Source organism: Syngnathus leptorhynchus, chromosome 4, assembly GCF_054491065.1.
Source record: "Syngnathus leptorhynchus isolate UIUO chromosome 4, UIUO_Slep, whole genome shotgun sequence".
In the NCBI taxonomy this organism is placed as follows: domain Eukaryota; kingdom Metazoa; phylum Chordata; class Actinopteri; order Syngnathiformes; family Syngnathidae; genus Syngnathus; species Syngnathus leptorhynchus.
The window spans coordinates 8,421,760-8,444,118 of record NC_141198.1 but is presented as its reverse complement, the minus strand read 5'-3'; the positions used below and the strand labels follow the sequence as shown (position 1 = coordinate 8,444,118).

The following is a 22,359-nucleotide window of genomic DNA, read 5'->3' as shown; positions in this document are numbered from 1 at the left end:
ACAGAAATTGATATTTCCCTTGTGTTATGGTATGGAAATTGTTTTACTTAATATTCCATGGCCATGCTGTGTCAAGCTCACTGTCTGGTGACAGGACCTGCAGGACCATGGAATTGGTTTGGAAAAACTGAAGATTTATTATGTGAGTGGAATATGGGGACTGAACTGTCAGATCAATCTTAACTTTTGCAGAAAGCACCAAATAAGACCAATGAATATGGAATGTGTCAGAAATCAAGATGAAAGCTTCATTAATCTATTGTTGTATGTTTGGCCTCCTCTTGAACTGCAAAGGAATCTGCAAAATGCATAAAGAATATTTACCCACATGCATGACCAAGCTTTATTTATTAAGATAACCCTTTCAGAGTTCACTGTTTTCCTGCTGTTTATCTTAAAGCCCCCCAAAAACTCACATCATACTGGAAGGACCACTACTTGGTGCTGGAAGGTCAATACTACAATGCTTGTTGGTCATGAGTGCTCCAGAGTAGCATATGGTTTCTCATCAAATCTGACAACAGCCTCATTCTTACATCGTTTGGAAAGAATCAACACACATACTCAAAAGATTGCTTTGAAACAGGTGTTGTTTGATAATCACGAGTGAAAGTCATGCAATTTGAAAATATAATTCCCCATTTCAGTATGGCTATTAAAAAAGCTTCCAGCACGGTAATAAAATATGGCTGAATCATTACGGGGAGTGCAAGTAGTAAAGTTCAGGTTGCAAAAAACTCTGTCCATGAAGTTTATGACTGTCTTTGTCGATTATGTCAGCTGCATATTTGACCTATTTTTCTGCCTGTTGACCAGTGCTTGTCTAAAAACAAAGTCCACACAAACTAATGCAAATTTTAAAACGGTGCACTATACTCATAAATATAAGTGACAATGTATACTGTACATTATAAATGTCTCTGTCACACTTATGTGGTTATTTGACGTGTTCACTAAACACATTTGATTTTAAAGCAGAAAGTAAGAAATAAACAAATTCTTGTGCAGTTATCTGAGCATGTTTATTTCCCTGAACTGTCGGGAACAAGACGCATTATGTGCTTGTGTATTTAGGTTCCGGTCTGCTAGCTTTAATGACTGATGTCCTGCGGAGAGGACATCCTGGGAATGACTTGAGCGGCACCCCCCAGTAGCCGATTGCTCACTTCCCTCTTGTTTATGGAATAATGGACTGCAGCAGGGCCGTGGAAAACCAGAGCTCAACCTAACCTTCAACACAGTTGTTTAAGAATAACCCCTGACAGCCATCATATAGACTTCCAGCTTTCCATGATCAAAATTCCATCCATATCTAAATGCACCGAGAGATTTGACTATTTGACTGACAGCACAACCTCGTTAGCCGTAACTCGGAAGAAGAACAATCTTGTGACATTATCGAGATTTTATTAATTTTGTTAATAAAAATGTCAACAGATACATGATACATTTTCACTTTTATCCATCTTTGCTTTAAAAAAGAAAAACAAAGAAGAATTTAATGAGCAGGTTTCCAACTGAAAGACATTGACCCGAAACTCCCAGGGAGTACTCGCTCCAGTTTATGTGACCAAATTCAGTCAAGTGTGTCCACCACTGTCTCACCAAACCACATGAAGTTTCTTGGGCCTGCAGCATAGGTTACAATTTGGCTGTTTTGCTACAAATTGAAACATATTACGTACTCCTCTCTGCTGTCTTTTACAGCTTATTCACTCCTTATGCATACAAGTACTGTATACTTTTGCACACTGCCCAAATATCATTGTTGACCCTATTTGACATGTCTTGAATTTTGTTTGACAGCCCACCCATGACCTGCTCTTTGGAAAACTGAGGTCCACCTGTAAAAATATACTACCTAAACTGACCTCATTTTTGGTCAAATATGGATGCTTTGCACCCATGCATCTGACCTTCACTCAGAGATTTAAGGATGCTCAACTAGCTCCAGTGAGTTATTAAACTGTGAGCTCTTTTTTTTTTTGCAAGGTTTTGTAACCCAAGTAAAAAATATGGAACAAAAAAGTTATTCTTTGGAAATTTGACATGGCATATTCACATTTCAGCATTCAAGCAATTATCAAGGGAACTACAATTTCATGTGCCTGTTTTTTTTTATGACTGACACTTTTGCTGTTGCTGTTTTATTGACCCATTTTACAATATGTGCTCATTATTGATGGCTGATGATGGTCTGAATGCAAACAGATGGCAATTAACAGAATCACACAATATAAATAAAGACACCAATAAGGCTGATCTCGGGTTAGTTAAATTGGCTACACGTAGTGAATTTTATCCAAATATTTTCTCTTTTTTGTCATGTTGCAAATTGTGAATTGTCACATGTTTTCTTTCAAATGTGGCTTGACAGAAAGGTTCTGTTAAGCCTAGGAACAGATAAGATGAGTTACCATGTGTTTTTCAGCTTCATCGGTAAACCTCTCAGGGGTTGCATACCTGAGATGTCCATATACACACACACACGCACGCACGGAAGCAAACACACTGCGAGAGTAGCCATGATCAGTTAGCCTGATCACTAGTCCCGAAGGAGGCACTCCAAGTAGTGCCTGCTGTATTTGATAAATTGCACCAAATGTCGTCATTTGTCTGGCAAGCCTGGCAGATGTTATTATCTTATGTGCAAGACAAGGATAACTGATTAAATACCAATATGAGAGCATTTAGATTATTTCAAATCTAAATTTCAAACTCTACACGGGTCTTTTTTTCTAACTTAAGAACTGTGACTGGGTTAATGCAATGAAACTTAACTTAAGCCTTTTTATGCTTTTGCTTTGGGTTTTAAATTGGCACTCACTGTACATTTTTTGCCATAAAAGAAGCACATCAATTATTTGGTAAAATATGAGCTATACCTAATCAAATAAATAGTTATGTTTCAGATTTTGTCTGATGCTACTAGATGCAGGAGGGGAGTTACAGTATAAGCCTGTGATCCTTGCTAAAGCAGATTAATTTAACTGAAAAGATTTGCAAATACAGTTTTCTCCATTAGCAATGATGAATGTACCACAAATGGACTAAACATCAATACTTGTTTTGTATCTGTTACATGAAACAGAACCACAAATTATTATTTCACTTCAACCCTTTTTGCCTCAGTGGTAAAAGTGGAGTTTAGATTTTCAGTTTATTGCCCCTTCGGTGATTTTTGTTGGGCAACAATCTACAGATCATTAGGAATGGTTTCCTCTGCGAAAACAGTAGTTAATCAGCGTCAGGAAACCTCTGACTCTCTCTCAATGTCTTAAACAGAGGTGAAGATTTTACTTTGAAGGAGACCATACATGGCCCATTTGTCTTCATGTCTTGATTACTTCTCCATGTGTGAAGAGGAAGTCCTTGACTGAACACGGGGCACTCTCCACATAGCAGGCAAGCTCCGTTAATACACCAGTGTCATCTACCTGGATTACATCTGTGCTGGCAAAGAGAAGGGAGATCCCCCTAACAACTCAATGTTAATGAAGCATTCATATTGGAATCAACCGTGAGTGAAGCCAATCAACCAAAGAGTGGAATAACAGCATGAAATATTTCACATGAGGGATTTGTGCTCTTGTGCAGATCCAAAGCAATTTTAACCATCTTCACTTTAGTAGGTAAGTAAAAACGAATAAAAGATGTGGGCCAAGTCAGTAATTGTGGCGCATTAATAGATGCGGGCTTGAGCAGATCACCAAAGCACTGTGAGCCCAGAGGATGGACAGGCCTCTTTCTTATATTATTGTTTCCCATGTTCTTCCACCCACAGTAATATTTTCCAGATCAAAGCTCTTACTCAAAAGACAGATCCCAATTTCACAGAAGAAAACCCAAGTTACCGCAAACCCACCAAAGGGAATTGGATTTTCCACCATACATGAGGTTATATGTTTGGCACCATGTTTGGAACAGAAAACAGCTTTCCAAGACATTTAGTTGAGTTTTTTTTCCAGTAAATATCGCATTTTGAGAGACTAATTAATGAAATAATTTACAAACAGATTTTTGTTAAATGATAGCAAATATAATGATTATTTTAGTAACATATTTGATTTCACAAATTCCTTACTATATCTCAAGACCCTTAGTCTGGAGAACTCTGGCTGCAGAGAATTTGCTGGCATAACCTTAACGTGCCTTACATGAAGCTGTGAGGAATTTCCTGGACCACATCAGACAAGTAGACAAGTTTAATAGGTCCACACTTTTGAACAAACACATGTGTACACTTGGTATCCCCTCAGCGCTGGCGGCCGTCAGAGCCCACGTTGATCTCATAATTTGGCTGAGTGTCTGCCTGCTTTTTTGCACTATAGGGTCAGACTACAACAAAACACCAGACCTGCGCTTTCAATGTGGACACCATTCGTCTCTGTTTAGTTTGGAAAGGTACTTTGGAAACATTTATGGACATGTAACTAAAGTCTTTGACTCTTCAACCTCTGCCTTGTAGACATGGTTTTGAAAGACATGAGCCTTGGATGCTGTTTTTCTGTTAAAATCATTGAATCCAACAGAAAAAGTGCAAATTGTGGTTTCCATCTATCCATTTTCCACACTGCTTTTTCTTTTTCAGTGACAGCGGGAACCTGGGACATATTCTACCTTACTTGGGGTGAGGAGGACAATCCCCCCTACTGATCACCTGTCAATCAAACATCTGATGCATGACAACCTGCATTCCCTCTCACATTTACACCCATAGGAAATTTACCATCAACTCTACATACACGATTTGTAGTGTGGGATGAGGTTGGAGTACCGACACAAGTATAGAGAGGACATGCAAATACACAAACCAATGCGCCAACCACTGGGCCCCTCAGATCAGGATGAATTAATCATAATCAAGCAGTGGCACTTGGCTTAGAGGCTTATTATCCCAAATGCATTCTATCCTTCCAGAATGGCTTTACTTCCTCAGTAACAGTTTGTCAGTAAGAGGTTGCAGGAAACCACATTCAAATCTGGGTTTTATTCCCTGCTAAAAAGCTTCTGTATTCCCTGCAGATGCATACAGTTAAGTGTCGTTCCATTTTATAGTATGTTTAGAATTGCTACCATTTGGCAGATCCTTGTTCATGTGACATTGACATTGGCGAGGACTTGAATTTGGTGCAAAAAATGATGGTTGAAAATAATCTGTGATTATATTCATCTGGCAGCAACATTCGCTTTACAGGTTTCCTTTCATAAGCCTTTTATCCAGATTGATTTTGGAACAGTTTGGTTCCTGTTTTTTTAATTCTCTCCTGAATAAAACTTTTATCAAGGGTGTGAGCGTGTGAATGTGTGAATGTGTGTGAGTATGTGTGTGTCTGTGTGTATACTCCCTGTGACAATGGATCCAGTTCTGCGTTCTATTGTGCAAGATCGTAAGGTAGCAGTTTGAATGGAATAATCTCAAAAGCTTTTTCACTGCCTTAGTAGATGCTTGATCATGCGTAAAGGCTCTCTTTCATTACTGTGTGAGCACGACCACACTTGATTACAGCACCTCATGAAGAAAGGAAGACAACAGTGTATTAGTTTATTACATTTACACAACTATGGGAACAAAGTGACCTTTGACTCCAATAATGATTAGATCCCCCCCCCCCCCCATCTAATGATAGTAAATTGAAAGAGAAGAACTTTAATTAAGATGTATTATCCAAAGAATGAGCCACAGTTACCTAATATTTGAATGTCATAACTTCCATGTACTTGAGCCAATGTTTAGTCTTGACAATTTCACCGCTATTTTGCCAGCTATTTCCACTGGCTATGCGGAATATTTCCCTTTGAAAGACCAAGTGCTCCAGACAGTAAATAGTGTCCACTATTTATGCTCAAATGATGTAAATCGTGGGTGGTAGTGGCGACTGTTATGTCACCACTTATTTTCAGTTATTGTTAAGTGTTGTAATGTTCAAGGCTAAGTCTCAATTTCAACATTTCAATTATTCAGGTCTGGAGTGACAGGCTTAGTCACACATTTGTGACACAGCTTACGAGTAAATCATAGTAGCTTGCTAGTTGGATTCTTTTCATTTAGTTTTCAAATTATGGACAAAGACTACAGCTGCACTCAGGATTGCAGCTGCCAATAGTGCAAAATTGCCACACAATTTATTTTGCACGTTGCAAAATTGATCGATTTAAACCTAATGTGGTTTGTCACGACTGAGTTGAATTTCCTCTTTAAATAACACATCCGAATGGCATCTGAAAATGGCACTTCTGTGTATAACCGTGACGTGAAGGTGCAGGCAAAATAAGAGGTGACGGAAGAACTGATTTATTTCAACATGTTTAAAATAAAATGCCAGAAACAGAAATGATCATGACAGGTAAATATTTCTATTAAACATTATTACTGACCAACTCAACATCTTGGCTATGATCATTCATATCTAGCTTCCAAGTCATTCCAATTAATATATATCAATGTATGGTTAAAGGCACAGACTAAAAAGTTACAATAGGTGGGAGACATTGATGTTGATTTGAGGCAACTCGTCTTTCGCAGTGGTTTACCGTGAATTTAGTGACATAGATGTTGATGTGAGGCAACTTGTCGGTGAGTTATCATGGATATGGTGAATTGTTCTTTCTCCCAAGTCACTATTTGTTAGGCTCTATGTTTTAAAGAGTAGAGGGCAAGCTAAATTTAAGTGTGGCTTGGATTGGATTACAAGGAGCGCCGTATTTTGAGTACTGAGAGGAAAGCCAGAGAGCGTGTGCTGTGGCCAACTGGCCATGCCTCACAGCATGTCCCAGGGCACTACTAACTGTGATGGATGATAGTCAAGCACTCAGTACCACCTGATTCCTCGGGCTTGAACCGCTGGAGGTTATATCTTCCTGGATGTCAGCCATGACCACTCACAATTCCAGGATGGAAAAACTCATATTCAGAGCATCTTAGCTACATTGACACTGTGAGGCAGAAAAAGTGAATGCCTGACTAATGACAATGCAATGATAATGCTATCCAGAACAACATTGCTCATGGTGTTGCGTGGCCTGGCGGCTTTTTTTGTCTGGACGAAACATGTCACTCGTGAGTATTACCTCTGATAAATTGTAGAACGTGTTGGGGTCAATTTTTTTTTTTTTTGTTCTTAAGATTTCATTCTTTTGTCTTGAGCTAATGATGTGAGGTTGCAATTACATCCAGTGTGTATCCGCTGATCTCAGCCTGCAATTACTTTTTTCCTGTCCCTGATAAAAAAAAAAGACCCCACAGCAGAGGCTGTAAATGGTATTTATGTTAATTGTAGTATATTCAATTCCACCATGTGCTTCCACTTCAACCTTATAACAAAAGTATAGGGCAACCTTACTTGCAGAAAAAAAACATGTATCCCAAAAGAGATGTGTGAATGTGTCTGAATATCTTGAGCAATGACTAAAAAAAAAGTCTCGGATTGGTCACACAATAATCCCAAAATTGATGTCAAATCTCTAAATGGACCAGTAAAGATCTTCCACAGTAAACCATAGTTCTTGATAGAAACAAAGAAAAGGGATTTCCCCAAGATGTACTCACAAAATCTGAATAATTGAATTGTCTCATGTCTTGGTAAAATAACAAATGAAGATTCAGTCAGATTTTACGGGTCTATACCAACTCATGTATGACTTGAATTGATTTAGGTTCATCGCAGTATTTATATCCATATAGTGTGTTATATGCACATCTGTTTATCATCTCACAAGTAGACTGGAAGCTTACATGCTAAAATTATATGACATTTGGAATGATAGTGAGGATGTGTGTTTCATCTGACTCATATTACTCATCAGGTTGTTCAGAATATTTGGAATAAAGTTAATCCACCGTTGCTGTGTACAAGGATTAAAACGACACTGCTGTTCTTGGCTTTCCATTTGCCTTTGCAGTTAAGTTATTTATGACTGTGACATATCCATCGCTGCTCTGATGAAGTGTTCTTTTTGTAGCTCGCCCAAGATGTTTCTATCTGCTAGGCCCTCGAGCTTTACTGTAAGACAGTAGTTTTTTTTTACTACCAATCTTGCACATCTTTGTCTGTGCCGGAAAGTAGTCATTACAGCAGCATGGACAATTACCTGTCTACCAGGCCAGTAAATCTCAGACCTGGGATTATTAGTTCAGGAACTGCAGGTCTGGCAATAGTGGGCTTTGGTCTCATGATACAGTGGACACAAAATATCCCGAGGGCGCAGTAAACTTGCTTGCTCTGCCAACAAATGTTTTGCTTGCTGGTGGTGGGCCAAGTTTTAGAGCTGCTGATATAGTAATCCTGTGATATCTTTATCCAACCTGTGTAACTACTTTCTTTTTGGCCAGTTTTTTGTTTTGTTTTTATGCATACCCAGGAAGCAGCTGTCTTACTCCAGTTAATTTAAATAATGAGATAATATTAACTTCACAAATTGCAGATGCCTTTACTGCAACCACATTTAGTTGTTGTCAGACTTCCTGCTGCTCTCGTCCTCCAATACTCTTCCATGTATTGAAGGATGACCACATCTACCTCAGAATAAATGTATCTTCCCAACTGTAGCAGGAGCAAAAAAGACACTACACACACACGCACACACACACACACACACACACACACACACACACACACACACACACACACACACACACACACATGCACACACACACGTGCACATACACACACACATCTCAGTAATACTTCATTGGTTTAATTTTGAATTATGATTTGCTACAAAATGTTTATTCAAAATTTGGAAGCAGCTCTGTGTATTTTATAAATTTAACACCTCAGCAGTCAGTCTCACCCCAGAACAGAAGCTTTGAGTCAATTAAGGGAAAGCAACTAAGACTTGCGTGTGGTCTCCTTTTTCTTAATCACGTGTTGGTTTTTTACCACTTTCCATCCGAAAGTAAAAAATTAGTTGGGCTTAGATACTCATCTGATTTTCCCCAGTCGGCAGCTCTGGGGAGTAATGATAGGAAGCAGGACTTGGCTGGCAGATCGGGAAGCAGGATGGATGGAACTACTGTGGTCAGCATTGTGGCAATGAAGTCAGAGTCTGGCGCACATTAAAACGAAGCAGACGCAAGCTCTCAGACGGCAGCTCAACTCCAGCCAACATGTTTAGAACACATGAAAATATTTTCCCTGCAGACTGCATCCCTTGTGGACAAATGTTTAGCAAGTGTCGGTAGAGGCTTTGTTCAAGTAAGACCACAACAGTGAGAGAATATCTTGTTCATTCTGCAGCTGGCCTTATAAATCTGTGTACGGGGCTATAAAGCTCAACAGTGCACCTCGAGCCTCTCATGTATTTAGTGAGTTGCTCCCATATGTGTGTGAGAAATATGGTCGAGCTGGCTGAAATGAACAATGTCAAGGAATATACCGCACACTGCGCTACTTTGTATTTATTGCCCCACAGAGGAGGCTGATTGCTTTGAGAAGCGGGCTTCCTTTAATCACCTTCTTGTTCCCATCCCGTTTGTACTGCTTACTGCTATGAGCTCATGCTCATTGACACTTGTGTCTGAGATTTTGGCCTCTACCTAATGTTACCCCATGAATGATGACTAAGATGCTTAATGAATACATGGACAGAAAGGTAACAAGTCAGGACATTAAAAGGCAATTTACCTTTCATTATATGTCGTGTGTATTTTGCCACTGACCTACTTCTTGGGGTTTTTATAGCTTACTGTTGCCATGGCGATGAGTAAATATTACCCAAGCATTCTTTTCATCTGTGTGGTAATTTCCGACAGGTCATATGGTTGCTCTGGTTAAGAAAACGTGAGCAGTTATTAGCGTATTATTTATTGGCCGGACAACCGTTGACGAGAGAAAGGTAATATCTCATCTGTAATTGTGCTCCAGTTTCATTCATTTGTCTCCAAACTGCGTGCAGTGATGACAAAGTATGTTCTAGTTCATATTTAACTTACTCAAGCATGTTGCTAACATCGCTGCATGTGGTCATTGCAAAGCACAGCCTGATTGAATTTAAATTCTTGGCGTGGCATGACCTAATCTTTCTGCGAATTCTGTTGGAGAAGTTGAGAACAAGCATAACGAAGGACAGTTGTAATGTTGACAATGAATACCATGTACTTAAAGCTTACTCTGTGCCCAACTTGCCACTTAAGCACGGCCAATTGGTCATGGAGACGCTATAGTTTCGATCATTATCACGACATCACCCTGTTACTCAATCCTCCCAAAATGAGCGAGACAGCCTTCTGCAACCGTGGCATTACTCATAGTTGAACTGTTATTTTCCAGTGACACCCCTGACAAAGAAAAAATGTCTTGGACACATATTCCATCTTCTTGGAAACAAGTGACCTCATGTGCTGGTTCTCTGCCATTTTGTCATGTCAATAATGCACTTTGGCCCATCAAACTATGTTCCATGACAAAACTAACAAAGCTTGTCAAGCGCTTAGACTGAGACCTGCCACCCACGTTCAATGCACTCCACCCAAAGTCACACGCTTACACAATATCGAATCCCGCAACACAATGACCAAAACTAAATAGCATTACCAGCTCCTCTCGGTGGTAGCACAAGTTAACGATGAACATCTGCCTATTTGGTCATTCGACAAACATGTGACCACATGAACATTCATGAGAACTCTTTCCAGCCATTTTTCTAGCCTCTTCATTTTTTCATTAACACTTGACGGACATCTCTGCTTCTGTGGCTTCCAAGGCTACGCTCCGTCTCAAAATGTGTCGCTAACTTTGTCTCTTTGCTGTCTGGAACATGTCAACGGGTTTATAATCACTTTGTCAGAAAAAGTCTTACTGTTGGAAATGTCTGCTCAGTGGAGGTGTGGGACAGAAGTAAGGAATAAAGTTGCAGACTATGAAATCGATATGGGCACGAAAGTGAAATTTAAGATCTACTGTCATGAATTTAATAACCATGAGTCACATGGCGACAGAGAATAAGCATTGACTTTTCCTTTTGCTTTCTAATGTCACCCCTATGCCGCTCACAACCGCGAGGTGGCTTTTTTGTATCGGATGTTTGTTGTGATATGTGCCGATGCTTTTACCAGCTGAATTTTTAATTCCAATTGGATTCATAAGATCTGGGCCTAGGATCTTTGCATATTGTCGCATTGTTCTTTTCCTCAATCTTGACTATTATCCCTGTTCTGACTGCTGACAAAAATCTCCACAGCATTATGCTGCCACCGCTATGCTTGATGATAGGGCTGGTATTGGTCAGAGTTTAACCTTTGTCTCACCAGACCTGAATATTTTCGCTCTCATGGTTTGAGAGTCCTTCAGGTGCTTTTTAGCAAACTATCATGTCCCTTTTACTAACGAGTGGCTTTTGTCTGGCCACTCTATCATGCAGGCCTGTTGATTGGTGGAGTGGTACAGAGAAGGTTGTCCTTCTGGAAAGTTCTCCTCTCTGCACCTTCGGGTTCTTGGTCGCGTCACTGACTGAAGCGCTTTTCCCTAGATTGCTCAATTCAAACAGGCAGCCAGCTCTAGGAAGCGCCCTGCTGGTTCTGAACTTCTTCCATTTACGGATGACGAAGGTCACAGTGCTCATCGGAACTTTCAAAGCAGTAGAATTTCTTCTGAACTCTTCCCCAGACAATCCTGTCTTGGAGGTGTACAACTTTATGCTTGGTGTGTGCTCTGACAAGCATTGACACCCATGGAACCTTATACAGACAGGCGTGTGCCTTTCCAAGTCATGTCCAATCAACTGAATTTACTGCAATTAGACTCCAATTACGCTATTGGAACCTATCAACTGCAACTGAGATCAATTTTCAGCACCGCGGCAAAGACTAAATGTATATGTACTTTTAGTTTTTTTTTTAATTTTTAGTAAATTTGGCAAAAATTAAAAACACCTTTGTTTTATTGTCATTATAAAGTTTTGTGTGTAAAATTTTGAGGTTGAAAAATATATTCCATTTTGAACCTAACAAATATTGGAAAAAGTGAAGTGCTGTGAATACATTTTGAATGTAAGAATAACATCCCGACTATGTAAAGCAGTCGTAGAGATAGTACCGGTCGCCATTGCATAGCTCCGAATAATAATTTGCCTCAAGCATATTGTTGTTATGGTAACGGCCTCCAGTTGCCTTTAAAGCAGTCCATAAGCTCCCACTGTGAATTCATGGAGGTTTATTAAAATGGAATCACTTACCAGGCTTCAACTCAATTTAAAGACTTGTTGTTTTCATAGAAAATAAAACAGATTTTTGTTGTGTGTTTTTTCTATTCTGGTATTTTGATGGTGTATTTTCTTTCAATGTGTTGTATTTACGAGCAAATGTGGTCTTGACTCTCTTGGGAATCTATCTGATGAAGTGTTATTTGAATTACTGATTACTGGCTGATTAAATTAATGGCTATGATTCAGGCAGGCATTGAAGATCCAGCACACATTGTTTTAATTAGCTTCATGCGTAGAATTGTGCTGGATTTGTTTAGGAACTTGGTTATTGGAAAGGTGTCTCGCTATTAATGTTTTACATGGAAAACACAATGATGGTGCATTTACTGTTTGCAGTGCTATTAAACATGTATTTAAATATATATTAAACCTGTTTAATGGTGATCTTTAATAGTAAGAAAAAAAAGGTTGCATAACCTTCCAATCGAGTAAAGCTGTGTTCAGGCACCAAGGCGTCCAGGCAAATGACCACATCAGAAAAGCAGCAAAAAGACAAACTCCAGGCAACGCACAACATTAAATCAACAACACTCAGCTCAACTTGCCTTGATGTTCAGTTTTCCTCATTTCCAGGAAATGACGAGCAAATAATTTATTTCTGTAAATTGACTAATCACATCACCATTCATGCATGTAACCACATTGCAAAAACCCAATAATGCCATAAATAGGTGTCAACTTTTTAAAATTAATTCCCCTGAATGCTGAACACGCTTCCTGCTGAGAGCCATCTTAGTTGCATCATTTTATTTTGTTTTAATCTTCAATATACACGGTTATTACTATCAGCAGCTCACGTCTGACAGTGATGACAGAAAAGAGACCCAACAGCACTCAGCGCAGTGATGCAGATGATCTGTTAAAATCATTTGTAGAGCAATCTGACATCAGCTCCATCTGCTGAGGAACCGAGGTATTACCCGAGCCAACTTCCTTCTGTTTTTTAAGAAGACTCAAATCAAAGAAATCTCAAGAGAAGAGATAAAATCACTACTTGAAAATATTTATGAGGCATATTATGTATTACTCAACATCTCAATGATGGTATGTGAAACATATGAAAAGAGTGAAATAAAATATACAGTAAGCTGGCTACCTTAACGGATGTCTTCATGGTGCTTATACAACCTTTTGAAAAGAAGTGAACGCAGACATTTGCTGGGTTTTAGCCACACATCGATTTCCACAAGATTAATTCAATGGTTTAGTGCTGCCTTCTTTCCACCTGCAGTATCCAGTGTTCTGCAGTATACAGCTCGATAAGGTATTTTGCCTTTTCACAGTAGATATAAAAGTCTACACACCCCTGTTGAAATGCAAAGTTTTTGCGATGTTGAAAAAAAAAAGAGACCAAGATCAAACATTTAGAAACGTACCTATTTTTGCTATTAATGTACAACTTGTACAACTCAAATAAAAAAAAATGAGTGGGGAGGTTAAAATAAATAGCTGTGATTATATGGTTGCACACCTTTTTATAGCTGTGTTCAGAATTAAACAATTGCATTCAAACTCGTGTTGAATGAGAGTCAATTTAAAATGCCTCTGGTTTACCCCCAAATAGCGTTCTGATGGATTTTCCTGCCATTTTTGTTTTTACATCTTAATCAAAAGACCATGGAGTCCAGAAAGATTTCACGCCCTCTAATTATTATCTGAAGTAATCAATCAGAAAAGGAGTACAAAATAACTTCAAAGGCATTAAATATACCATGGAACATAGAAAACAGTCATCATCAATTGGAGAAAATATGGCACAACGGTGACTGGACTTAGCAACACACAGCACACTGTAAACAAACCCATTCATTGTAAATTTGTAGCCAGGATTCAAAGACGGAATGACATTCACATTCAGTCAAATGCTACAAAACTGATGATGAACGAGGAAATGAAACCGTCTTCACAATTTTAATTCAAATTCATTGTGTTGGTGTATAATGGCAAATTCATAAAGTTGCGTTCATTGTTGAAATAGTTCAAGATGTAGATGGTTTAATAGTCTATAATAAACACAAGCTTTCCCCCATATGTTTTACCTTATTAAGCTCCTGTGTGTACAAAAGTCTCTTGGAGACCAGGTTTTCATGGAAATTGTTTCCTTATTGCTTTTCCAGATATTAGTCGTTGACCTGGATATGAATGCTGTCTGGGTTTGACGTCATTCGTATCTCCACTCTGCTTTCATTAGTAGCCAGCATAAGCAGGAGCACCTTGGTGCCGGGACTCTGTTCTCCATTCCTTAATATAAACCTAATTCTTGTCTGGATGCCTCAGCACTTCATCTGTAACAAACACATTATTTACTGAAGATGAAAGGAATTTTTTCCACATTGACTTTTTGTCTTAGAAACAGATGTCAGTGGTGTTGTTTAAAGTTATAGTGGATTGTTTAAAATGTTCATGGATCACGTCTTATTCAATGTTAAAACAGATATTTGCTGTCATCACCCCCCCCCCCCCCCCCCAAACATCCATATTGTGTTCATGATCGTTTTTTTTTACTTATAAAAATGGTGGCACAGAACTACAGAAAGTTAAAAATAATGTATTTTTTTATTTCTGCAAATACTGTACTCAACACATACAATTTACAGTGAAAGTGGGTTAACACGGTTTGAGTAGCGTCAACAGTATAAGTAACAGTATAATCTCTTTTTTCGTAGGCTAACATGGGTTGCAAATGACCCTTTTCCCCTTCCCAACAAATCTCATATCAGCATTGTGTATAATGGTCATGTAAGCACGGAAGACACTTGGAGCCGCACCAATCAACAGAATGAATGCAGTCAATACCGGTAAAAATAAAAGTATTCGTTTTAGCACCATTTGAGTAACAGCCTCAAGAAAGTCTACTCAGATACATTCAAAAAGGCACTTTTAAACATATTTACATTCAAATGCAGAGGACAAAAAAGCTGCATAGATGCAACACGATCCACTGGTTTGTCACTTTAAACAAGTGGCTCAAGCAGACAGGTTTTTTTTCATTTGTAAAACAAGCAATCACTAATGTCAAGATTATTTATTGTCATTAATGATGAAAATTTAAAACGGATCAAGCTACTTTTCTCTTGCATTTTCATTTATTTGCCCTAATTCGGCATAATCAGAAGCACTACCACCAGACATTGAATTATCTACCAGAAGACCTAAGCTTGGAAGTTTTGGATCATGTTTCGACTGAAGCAATTCATGCATTTCTCTCCATTTATAGGACGACAGATTCAATTTTCTCTGGCCAGTCGTATCGGCCATGACAATGCAATGTTAAGTTCTTTCACCATGTTTCAGTCCTAAGTATCCACAGGATTTATCAGTCATGTAATGCATCCGAGGCTCAGGTTTCTGGAGATTTGTCTTAAAAGTATCTAGAGTTACTTGTGAAGCAGCTCAGTAGGGAAATGCCGAGATGGAAATGTAGATGATGAAGATACTCTGGTAGGTCGCACGGCCCTGCTGTGAAATGGTGGTGGCCTGCACTTTGAGGCGTACAAGTTCTGGGCTGTCAAGAATCCGCCGTGTGTAGATGATCCCCCGGCCTCCGTCGTCCCTGATGCCAAATGCTTGTCCCAATAGACCCGTCTCAGATTCTTGCTCTAGTATGATAAAAGATGTGTGTTCTTGCAGGATGCCTGACTCCGAGAACGCGGACAGCCGCACTACGTTGTGATTTGCTGGTATGCCAGAGGGAAGCGTGAGGAGCTTGTACTGCAGGAGCAGAGGAGAGCCTCCGGTGGCGCAGTCCAGAGAGCACGGCTTGTAGCATGTCCTTTTAAAGAGTCAAGAAATGTTGAGACATTCGAATGCTTCTGAAATGCAATCTCTATTATATACACTCATGTATTACCCCGGGCTTCTTCCCCGCTGGTAGGATGCAGGACAGGGAGTGTCCAGGCACTGGTATCCCCCTCTGGTGTTAAAACACATCTGATTGTGGCCACATTGAATGCCTTGCTCTAAACATTCGTCAGTGTCTAGAGTGGGGAAGAAAGTCCACTTGTTGTAATTGTGGAAGAGATGAAGGTGATATGATCACAAACGGATTTTCTGGTACCTTTACAGTTCCTGCCATTGGGTAGCAGCTGGTAGCCTGGAGGACACAGACACTGGAAACTGCCAATGGTGTTTCGACATTCATGTTGGCAAGGCTTCCTGAGCAGACATTCATCCACATCTACACAAATGACAATACAGGATAGTGAGTAGTGTGTGAGTGTGAAGCAAAGCGTAGTTGTAAACTTTATCCAAGGGTAATTATGAAAATGAATTTTTAGGATGACATATTGTCCCAGAAACTATCATGATAAACAATATTTTTTTTACCCTGAAATATACTGATGTCAAAACTAAAAATAATTACAGTACATCCTATTTGGCAATTATCTCTGAAGAATACATTTGAATTGAAATGCAGAACACAGACATTATGAATTCATTTATTTTGACTTTTATCATACTATAGTTCACTACACAAAAATGGTTAGGCATTCAAGCCCAGATAGTATAGTTCTGTAAGAAATGGCCAGCTCGAGACCTACTTTAGACCACAATATGATGTGACTGGTTCTGGGTGCCTGGCTGAACACTGCACAAAACTGCCATCAACTCGCCTTTGATGCAAGCTTACCAACACATTTGCCATCTCTGCTGGTATATCCTAGAGGACAGCTCTGCCTGGTAATACGAGACACCCCGTGAGAACGGGACAAAATTGGCCTGCCAAGGGATGACACCAGCTGCGGCCGAAGTCTCGCTCTCACTCTGGTCCCATTCGAAAAGATCTGTCCTCTCTCTAGCCCTGCACATGAGCGTCCATCCCCAAGCAGCACAGTTCCAGGTGGACACAAGCATCTGAAGCTGCCCGGCACATTGCGGCACTGAAAGACGCACGGGCTTGGCGTCTGCTGGCATTCATCGACATCTGAATGTATACAGGAGAGTAATTATTACAAAGGCAAATTTGTGTCTAATCTGAAAGAAATAAACTACCTACCCAGACATGGCAGACCAATTCCTTGAGACCGGTACCCTCTGGGACATATACACCCGTAACCTCCGACGGTGTTCTGACAGATCTGAGAGTAGCGACACATGTGACTTCCATCTTGACACTCGTCAATATCTGGAAGAGAAAAGGTCCATCAACTTTTTAAAAACACAAGTGAGACAGTGTCAGGGTGCCGTTGGGAGTTTTTGGAGCTTTTCCCAAAATTCAACCAAAAATGGCTTTAACAGATTTAACAGTACCTAAAAAAAAATATCTTACTGTTAAAAAAACCTGTGTCACATCCAAAATAATGCCCATGACGGCTACACCCTGCTGAAGTGTAAACACAAGCCAAATCTAGCTTTACGATTCCAAATCTAACATAGCAGGGTGAACTAAACTCTACCAACTTGTTTGAATTGTGGTTTTGTATTTAGTCTGTTGGTACTCCTTTTGAATATCTTTCTGTGGAATCTGCGCAAGAAATTATAGCATTCAAGAAAGCTCTTGCTGACTTTATAGAGGCAAACCAATGGCTGCGTGCTGCCGCTAAGCAATGCAGCAGATTTCTTGTGAAACTCTGTTACACAATATAAAATGCAGCGCCAATGGGATCCTCCCCATCTTCACCCACTCAAGAAAAAAGTGTTTCAAACATTTCTTGGAGCTTTCAATGATTATCTTACATAATGTAACTCCTGCGGAGTAGGAAACTGGAATGGCTCTCATAAACAAATGAAGTGAGAAAGAACAGACACTAACCCATGCACACTCCATTTTCTGCTTTGGTCATGCCAGCTGGGCAGCTGTCGAAACACTGGTAGCCTCCGTCAGTGTTCTGACACTGCTGGTGAGCTGGGCACACATTCCTCATGCACTCATTGATGTCTGGAAAAAGGGGTTCGTCACTTCATCATTCAAATCAAACACCAGTCTGCAGTAGACGTAGTATAAAAGGACCAATTTGGTATTTAAGTGGCTGACCGATGCATTGGTGTCCTGACAGCTGATACCCAGGGTGGCAGATGCAGCGGTAGGATCCCAAAGTGTTGACACACTGATGTTGACACGGCGATACGGTAGACTCTCGGCACTCGTCCACATCTAAAACACAGAATTACGTAGCTATCTATTGGCTGGTGACCAGTTCGGGGTTCATCCACTGACTGGATGGATGAAATAGTGCACGTGGTAAAATGGTGACTTGCCTTCGCAGCTGTTTCCTTTAATGCTGGGCCTAAATCCTGCTCCACACTTGGCTTGACAGCGATAAGTGCCCATTGTGTTGATACATTGCTGGTTGTAGTGGCACATATGTGAGCCTTGGGCACACTCGTCAATATCTGTCAGGTTCAGGTGATGAATAAGAGAATCAGATTTCACATGGATTATACAAATCACAAGCCTTCGATGCAGTTGGTATTTCACCTTGGCATGTGTTGGTTTCCGTAGAGATGGTAAAGCCAGAAGGGCAGACGCAAGAAAACCCTCCCATGATGTTGTTACACGAGTGAGAGCAGGGAGACTGAAGCGCACATTCGTCTTCATCTAATCGTAACCACACATTGAATTACAATAATAAAGTGGCAATATGACATATATTTAAAGTTAAACACTGCCAAACCATGAATGAGACAGAGGCCACCTACCAGCACAGTATGAGGTTGTGTCGAGGACAAAGCCTTTCGGGCAACTGTCTTCATGACCATCTGCAAACAGAACCGTTGACTGTGACGTCTTTGTTTCTACTTTTTAAATATTTTCTTTTTTATTAATAATTTCCTCTGACCTGGCATAAGAAGGCGTGAAGTAAAGTGGAAGTCCAGTGTAAGAGTAAGCATATTGTAGACACTATTCACTCCGGAAACCTTCAACAGCTGGAGCAGAGGGCCCCGACGGGTCTCCTCACCCTCGTAGATAATGGTGTGGTTGCAGCGCAGCACCATGGGGGTACCTCCCCTCTGGTGGGTCTGTGATGACCATGAGTACATCTGCCCTTGGCCCGTCTGCACATAGGACTCATCAAACTCCTAGAGGACATACAATTCGATCTTAGAAATCAAGAGAACTGCTGAAAGTCCTCAGACAACAAGGAGTTTTGTGAACACACCTGGAGGCTGACATGTGAGGTTGTTAATGATGGCGGTACAAATCCATTGATTACAATGTCAATCAGTAAAACTCCCTCAGAATCCAGTCCTCTAGCCACATGGAGGACACGAAGGACTTCGCCTGGTTGGAGGATTTTGAAAGAATAAAATCATAAAAGAATATTTTACACATTCATTTAGAAACTTTAGTTTTCAAAGACATTAGTCAGTCACCCCACCTTGTGGTTGTTTTGTGAACATCATGATGTAGAACTCATTATTTTCATGTTTGTATGATGGTTGATGATGAATATGTAAAATCAAGAACAAACCTGTTTCAAATTCCAGTTGAGATTCCTGCTTGAATTGGCCATGTGTGAAGGAGAAGCCATTCCTCGTGGTTTCTCGCTGAAGCACAGTGGTCCAGTAGATGGGTGCAAAAACAGATACCAGTACCCGCAGCAAGGGACCTACCACATTATCATCATCAATAAACTGGATTACAGACAGAGTACAATGTACATTATATGATACTGGGATCAGCGTGGTACACAAAATGAAGAAAGCCAAAAGTAGTATTTGTTGTGACCACTAACCAACGCTTGGAGGAATGTTGTCAAGGCGGGCCTGGAGAGTGCTGCTGGCTTCTTCTTCATTATCTGTGATGTTGGCCTCTAGGAAGGACACTCCAAACTCCCTCTCATTGACCATGCCTATTAGACTTCCTCTGGTCCTGCGAGGGGCTTCACCTTTCATTCGAAAAAAAAATACCAATGCATAATATATGTGTATATGTGTGGATAATGCTGGGGTGAGAAAAAAAATGGGGCTTGAAATAACTCCATAAACGAATGTCATGGTCATTGTCACATTTGCATGATAAGGGTAAGATGTAACATGACTTCTCTTTATGATTTCCTCATGCAGCATTACAGAGCGCTTAAAAGTAATCACTAATAAGATTTTTTAAAAATATGAACAAATTAAAAGTTGTCCGGCTCTTCTGATTCAATGTCTTTGATAGCTCCACTGCAGAAAAATATTTGTTCATTTATGGATTTTTTTTACATAATATTTCATTTACAAATAAAAGATAAATATAGTATTTTAGTTAAACCTGGACAAAGGCCGGCTTGACATTTCCTGGAGTCAGTACTTGGCCCGCTGCATGTTCGTCCACCATTAGCTGGTTCTGGGTTGTTGCAAAGTCGACTGCGCTCTTGGAAGCCTTGACCGCAGATGCTACTACAAGGACTCCAGTCTTGCCAGTTGGAGTAGCCTCCATTAACTAAGACAAAGAGACAAATTAATAGTGGCCATGAGCAGATATTTGTCACAACCAAAATAACTAGTGATGTGGTCACAAACATAAATGACATAAATGATCAAGGAAGAGAAACAGAAAAGTAACAAAGTATGTGAAGGTTGACGGAAAGGAGTTATGTACTTTGTTAGGGAAGCAAAGCACGATATCACGTCCAAGTAATGTCCATTCATTAAACAAAGTTAAATGATAAACAAAACTGAAGACTCACTCTGAACCTTGAGAGTAATGGTCCGTTCAGCTGACCCTGCTTCACTCTCAGCCACACATTCATAATCCCCTTCATCTGCAGCCTGTAAATTAACATGACAAACATCTATTGTTTGATATGATTGGCACTATATTTACAAAAAAAAGCTTGCTCTCACAAAAAACAAAGCATGAGGACCAAAACTAAGTCTTTAAACAATACATCTATGACACTGATCAAGGGCATGGACAGAAACTCTGGACAGATTACAAGTTAATTAAAGGTGATATAAGGGGGGGGGGGGGGGGGGGGTGTAAATTCAATATATGAATAAAGAACAAACATGAGAACACTGTTAAGAGTTAGCCAGTTGAGAGTGTATGTAACTAGGAATATATTGTTGGGGCCAGGTAGAAGAATATCAGATTGCACCGTGGGAAGAACAGTCATCTATCTGTGAGAATCTCAGCTTCAGGCTATGCAATTACAGCAGCAGTTAGGCACATAACAAGGTTAGAGGCTAAGCAAAGCAGCCCAGAGTTTGGGAACATCCAGTTCCCTGTTGACCTCCTCCCTGTATTGATAATGCAGTTAGTTTCTAACTGAAGTGCCTCCAATCTGATTGTGGTGGAAGCAGGACACTCAGTCAGCCACACAGATGAAGCCCTTATTGGATGAATGCACCTCCTTTGAGAAAAGCTTTTTCTCAAGTTTGCTTATGGAAACTTTATGATTTGAATTTGACTAACGTGCAGGTAATACATTGTGTGAGCTTTGTATTTACAGTGATGCTGTAAATGATCAATGATCCATTGTGAAGTGCCTGCATGCGGACAGAGCGGTGCAGGGGTTTTCCGTTCCGGAGCCAGCGGAGAACTGGGTTGGGGTCTCCTTGGACTGGACAGTCGAGCATAGCGGAGCCACCTTGAGTGACTGTTTGAAACGTGTGGGCTTCACCCTTCAGAACAGGAGGCTCTAAGAAAAGCATACAGTATTATGTTGAGGTAGTATTTGTTGCCCGGGCATAGCTTTCACTTATCAGTCAAAGTTTACCTCTGATGCGGACAAAGGAAAGCGCACGGATGGAGCCCACGCTGTTTTCCGCGATACACACATAAGTTCCAGCATCACTCATGGTAACGTTATCAATTATGATGGTGTTCCTGCCAGCTTCATCTACAGTGGCCCCTACAAAATGAGATTGACCAAAAATCATTTAGAAACAAGGTCAGTGGTTAAGATCTTGGCTGGAAGAATAAACATTGTTTCATTGCCCAAAATCTTCTCATTTCAGCCTTTCAAAAGGAATAATTCTCAGATTTTTTTAGTCCTCCACAAAAGCAGACAGATTGATCTTTTCTGATGTAGTATTTGTGATGACTATCAATCTTGTATTAAATTGCTGAAATGTCATTTTATTCACTAAATAATACCAAACAAAAATGATTGGTTAATAAATAGTTATCGGGGAAAATATTTTTAATACACTTTAATGCAAATCAAATTGTGTTCGATTATTCGACTAATCGGTTGGATAATCGATAGACTAATGGATTCTAAA

General features: G+C 40.0%; 1 protein-coding gene across 2 annotated transcripts in view; it reads right to left on the bottom strand.

Annotated features, from left to right (window-relative positions):
• Positions 1 to 14,786: 14,786 nt before the first annotated feature.
• Positions 14,787 to 22,359, bottom strand: part of hmcn2 (hemicentin 2) — a 39,484-nt gene continuing 31,911 nt past the window's right edge. For both annotated transcript variants that reach the window (XM_085909596.1, XM_085909597.1), the window contains 18 exons: positions 21,852 to 21,986; positions 21,583 to 21,773; positions 20,820 to 20,901; positions 20,402 to 20,572; positions 19,881 to 20,033; positions 19,617 to 19,754; positions 19,305 to 19,426; positions 18,984 to 19,224; positions 18,844 to 18,903; positions 18,623 to 18,742; positions 18,403 to 18,537; positions 18,179 to 18,298; positions 17,957 to 18,082; positions 17,201 to 17,329; positions 16,835 to 17,128; positions 16,262 to 16,381; positions 16,055 to 16,181; positions 14,787 to 15,976 (listed from right to left, as the gene is read on the bottom strand). In XM_085909596.1, the coding sequence (XP_085765722.1) occupies positions 15,598 to 15,976; positions 16,055 to 16,181; positions 16,262 to 16,381; positions 16,835 to 17,128; positions 17,201 to 17,329; positions 17,957 to 18,082; positions 18,179 to 18,298; positions 18,403 to 18,537; positions 18,623 to 18,742; positions 18,844 to 18,903; positions 18,984 to 19,224; positions 19,305 to 19,426; positions 19,617 to 19,754; positions 19,881 to 20,033; positions 20,402 to 20,572; positions 20,820 to 20,901; positions 21,583 to 21,773; positions 21,852 to 21,986 (2,843 nt within the window). In that variant the 3' untranslated portion in view covers positions 14,787 to 15,597. The remainder of the gene's footprint in view (positions 15,977 to 16,054; positions 16,182 to 16,261; positions 16,382 to 16,834; positions 17,129 to 17,200; positions 17,330 to 17,956; positions 18,083 to 18,178; positions 18,299 to 18,402; positions 18,538 to 18,622; positions 18,743 to 18,843; positions 18,904 to 18,983; positions 19,225 to 19,304; positions 19,427 to 19,616; positions 19,755 to 19,880; positions 20,034 to 20,401; positions 20,573 to 20,819; positions 20,902 to 21,582; positions 21,774 to 21,851; positions 21,987 to 22,359) is intronic.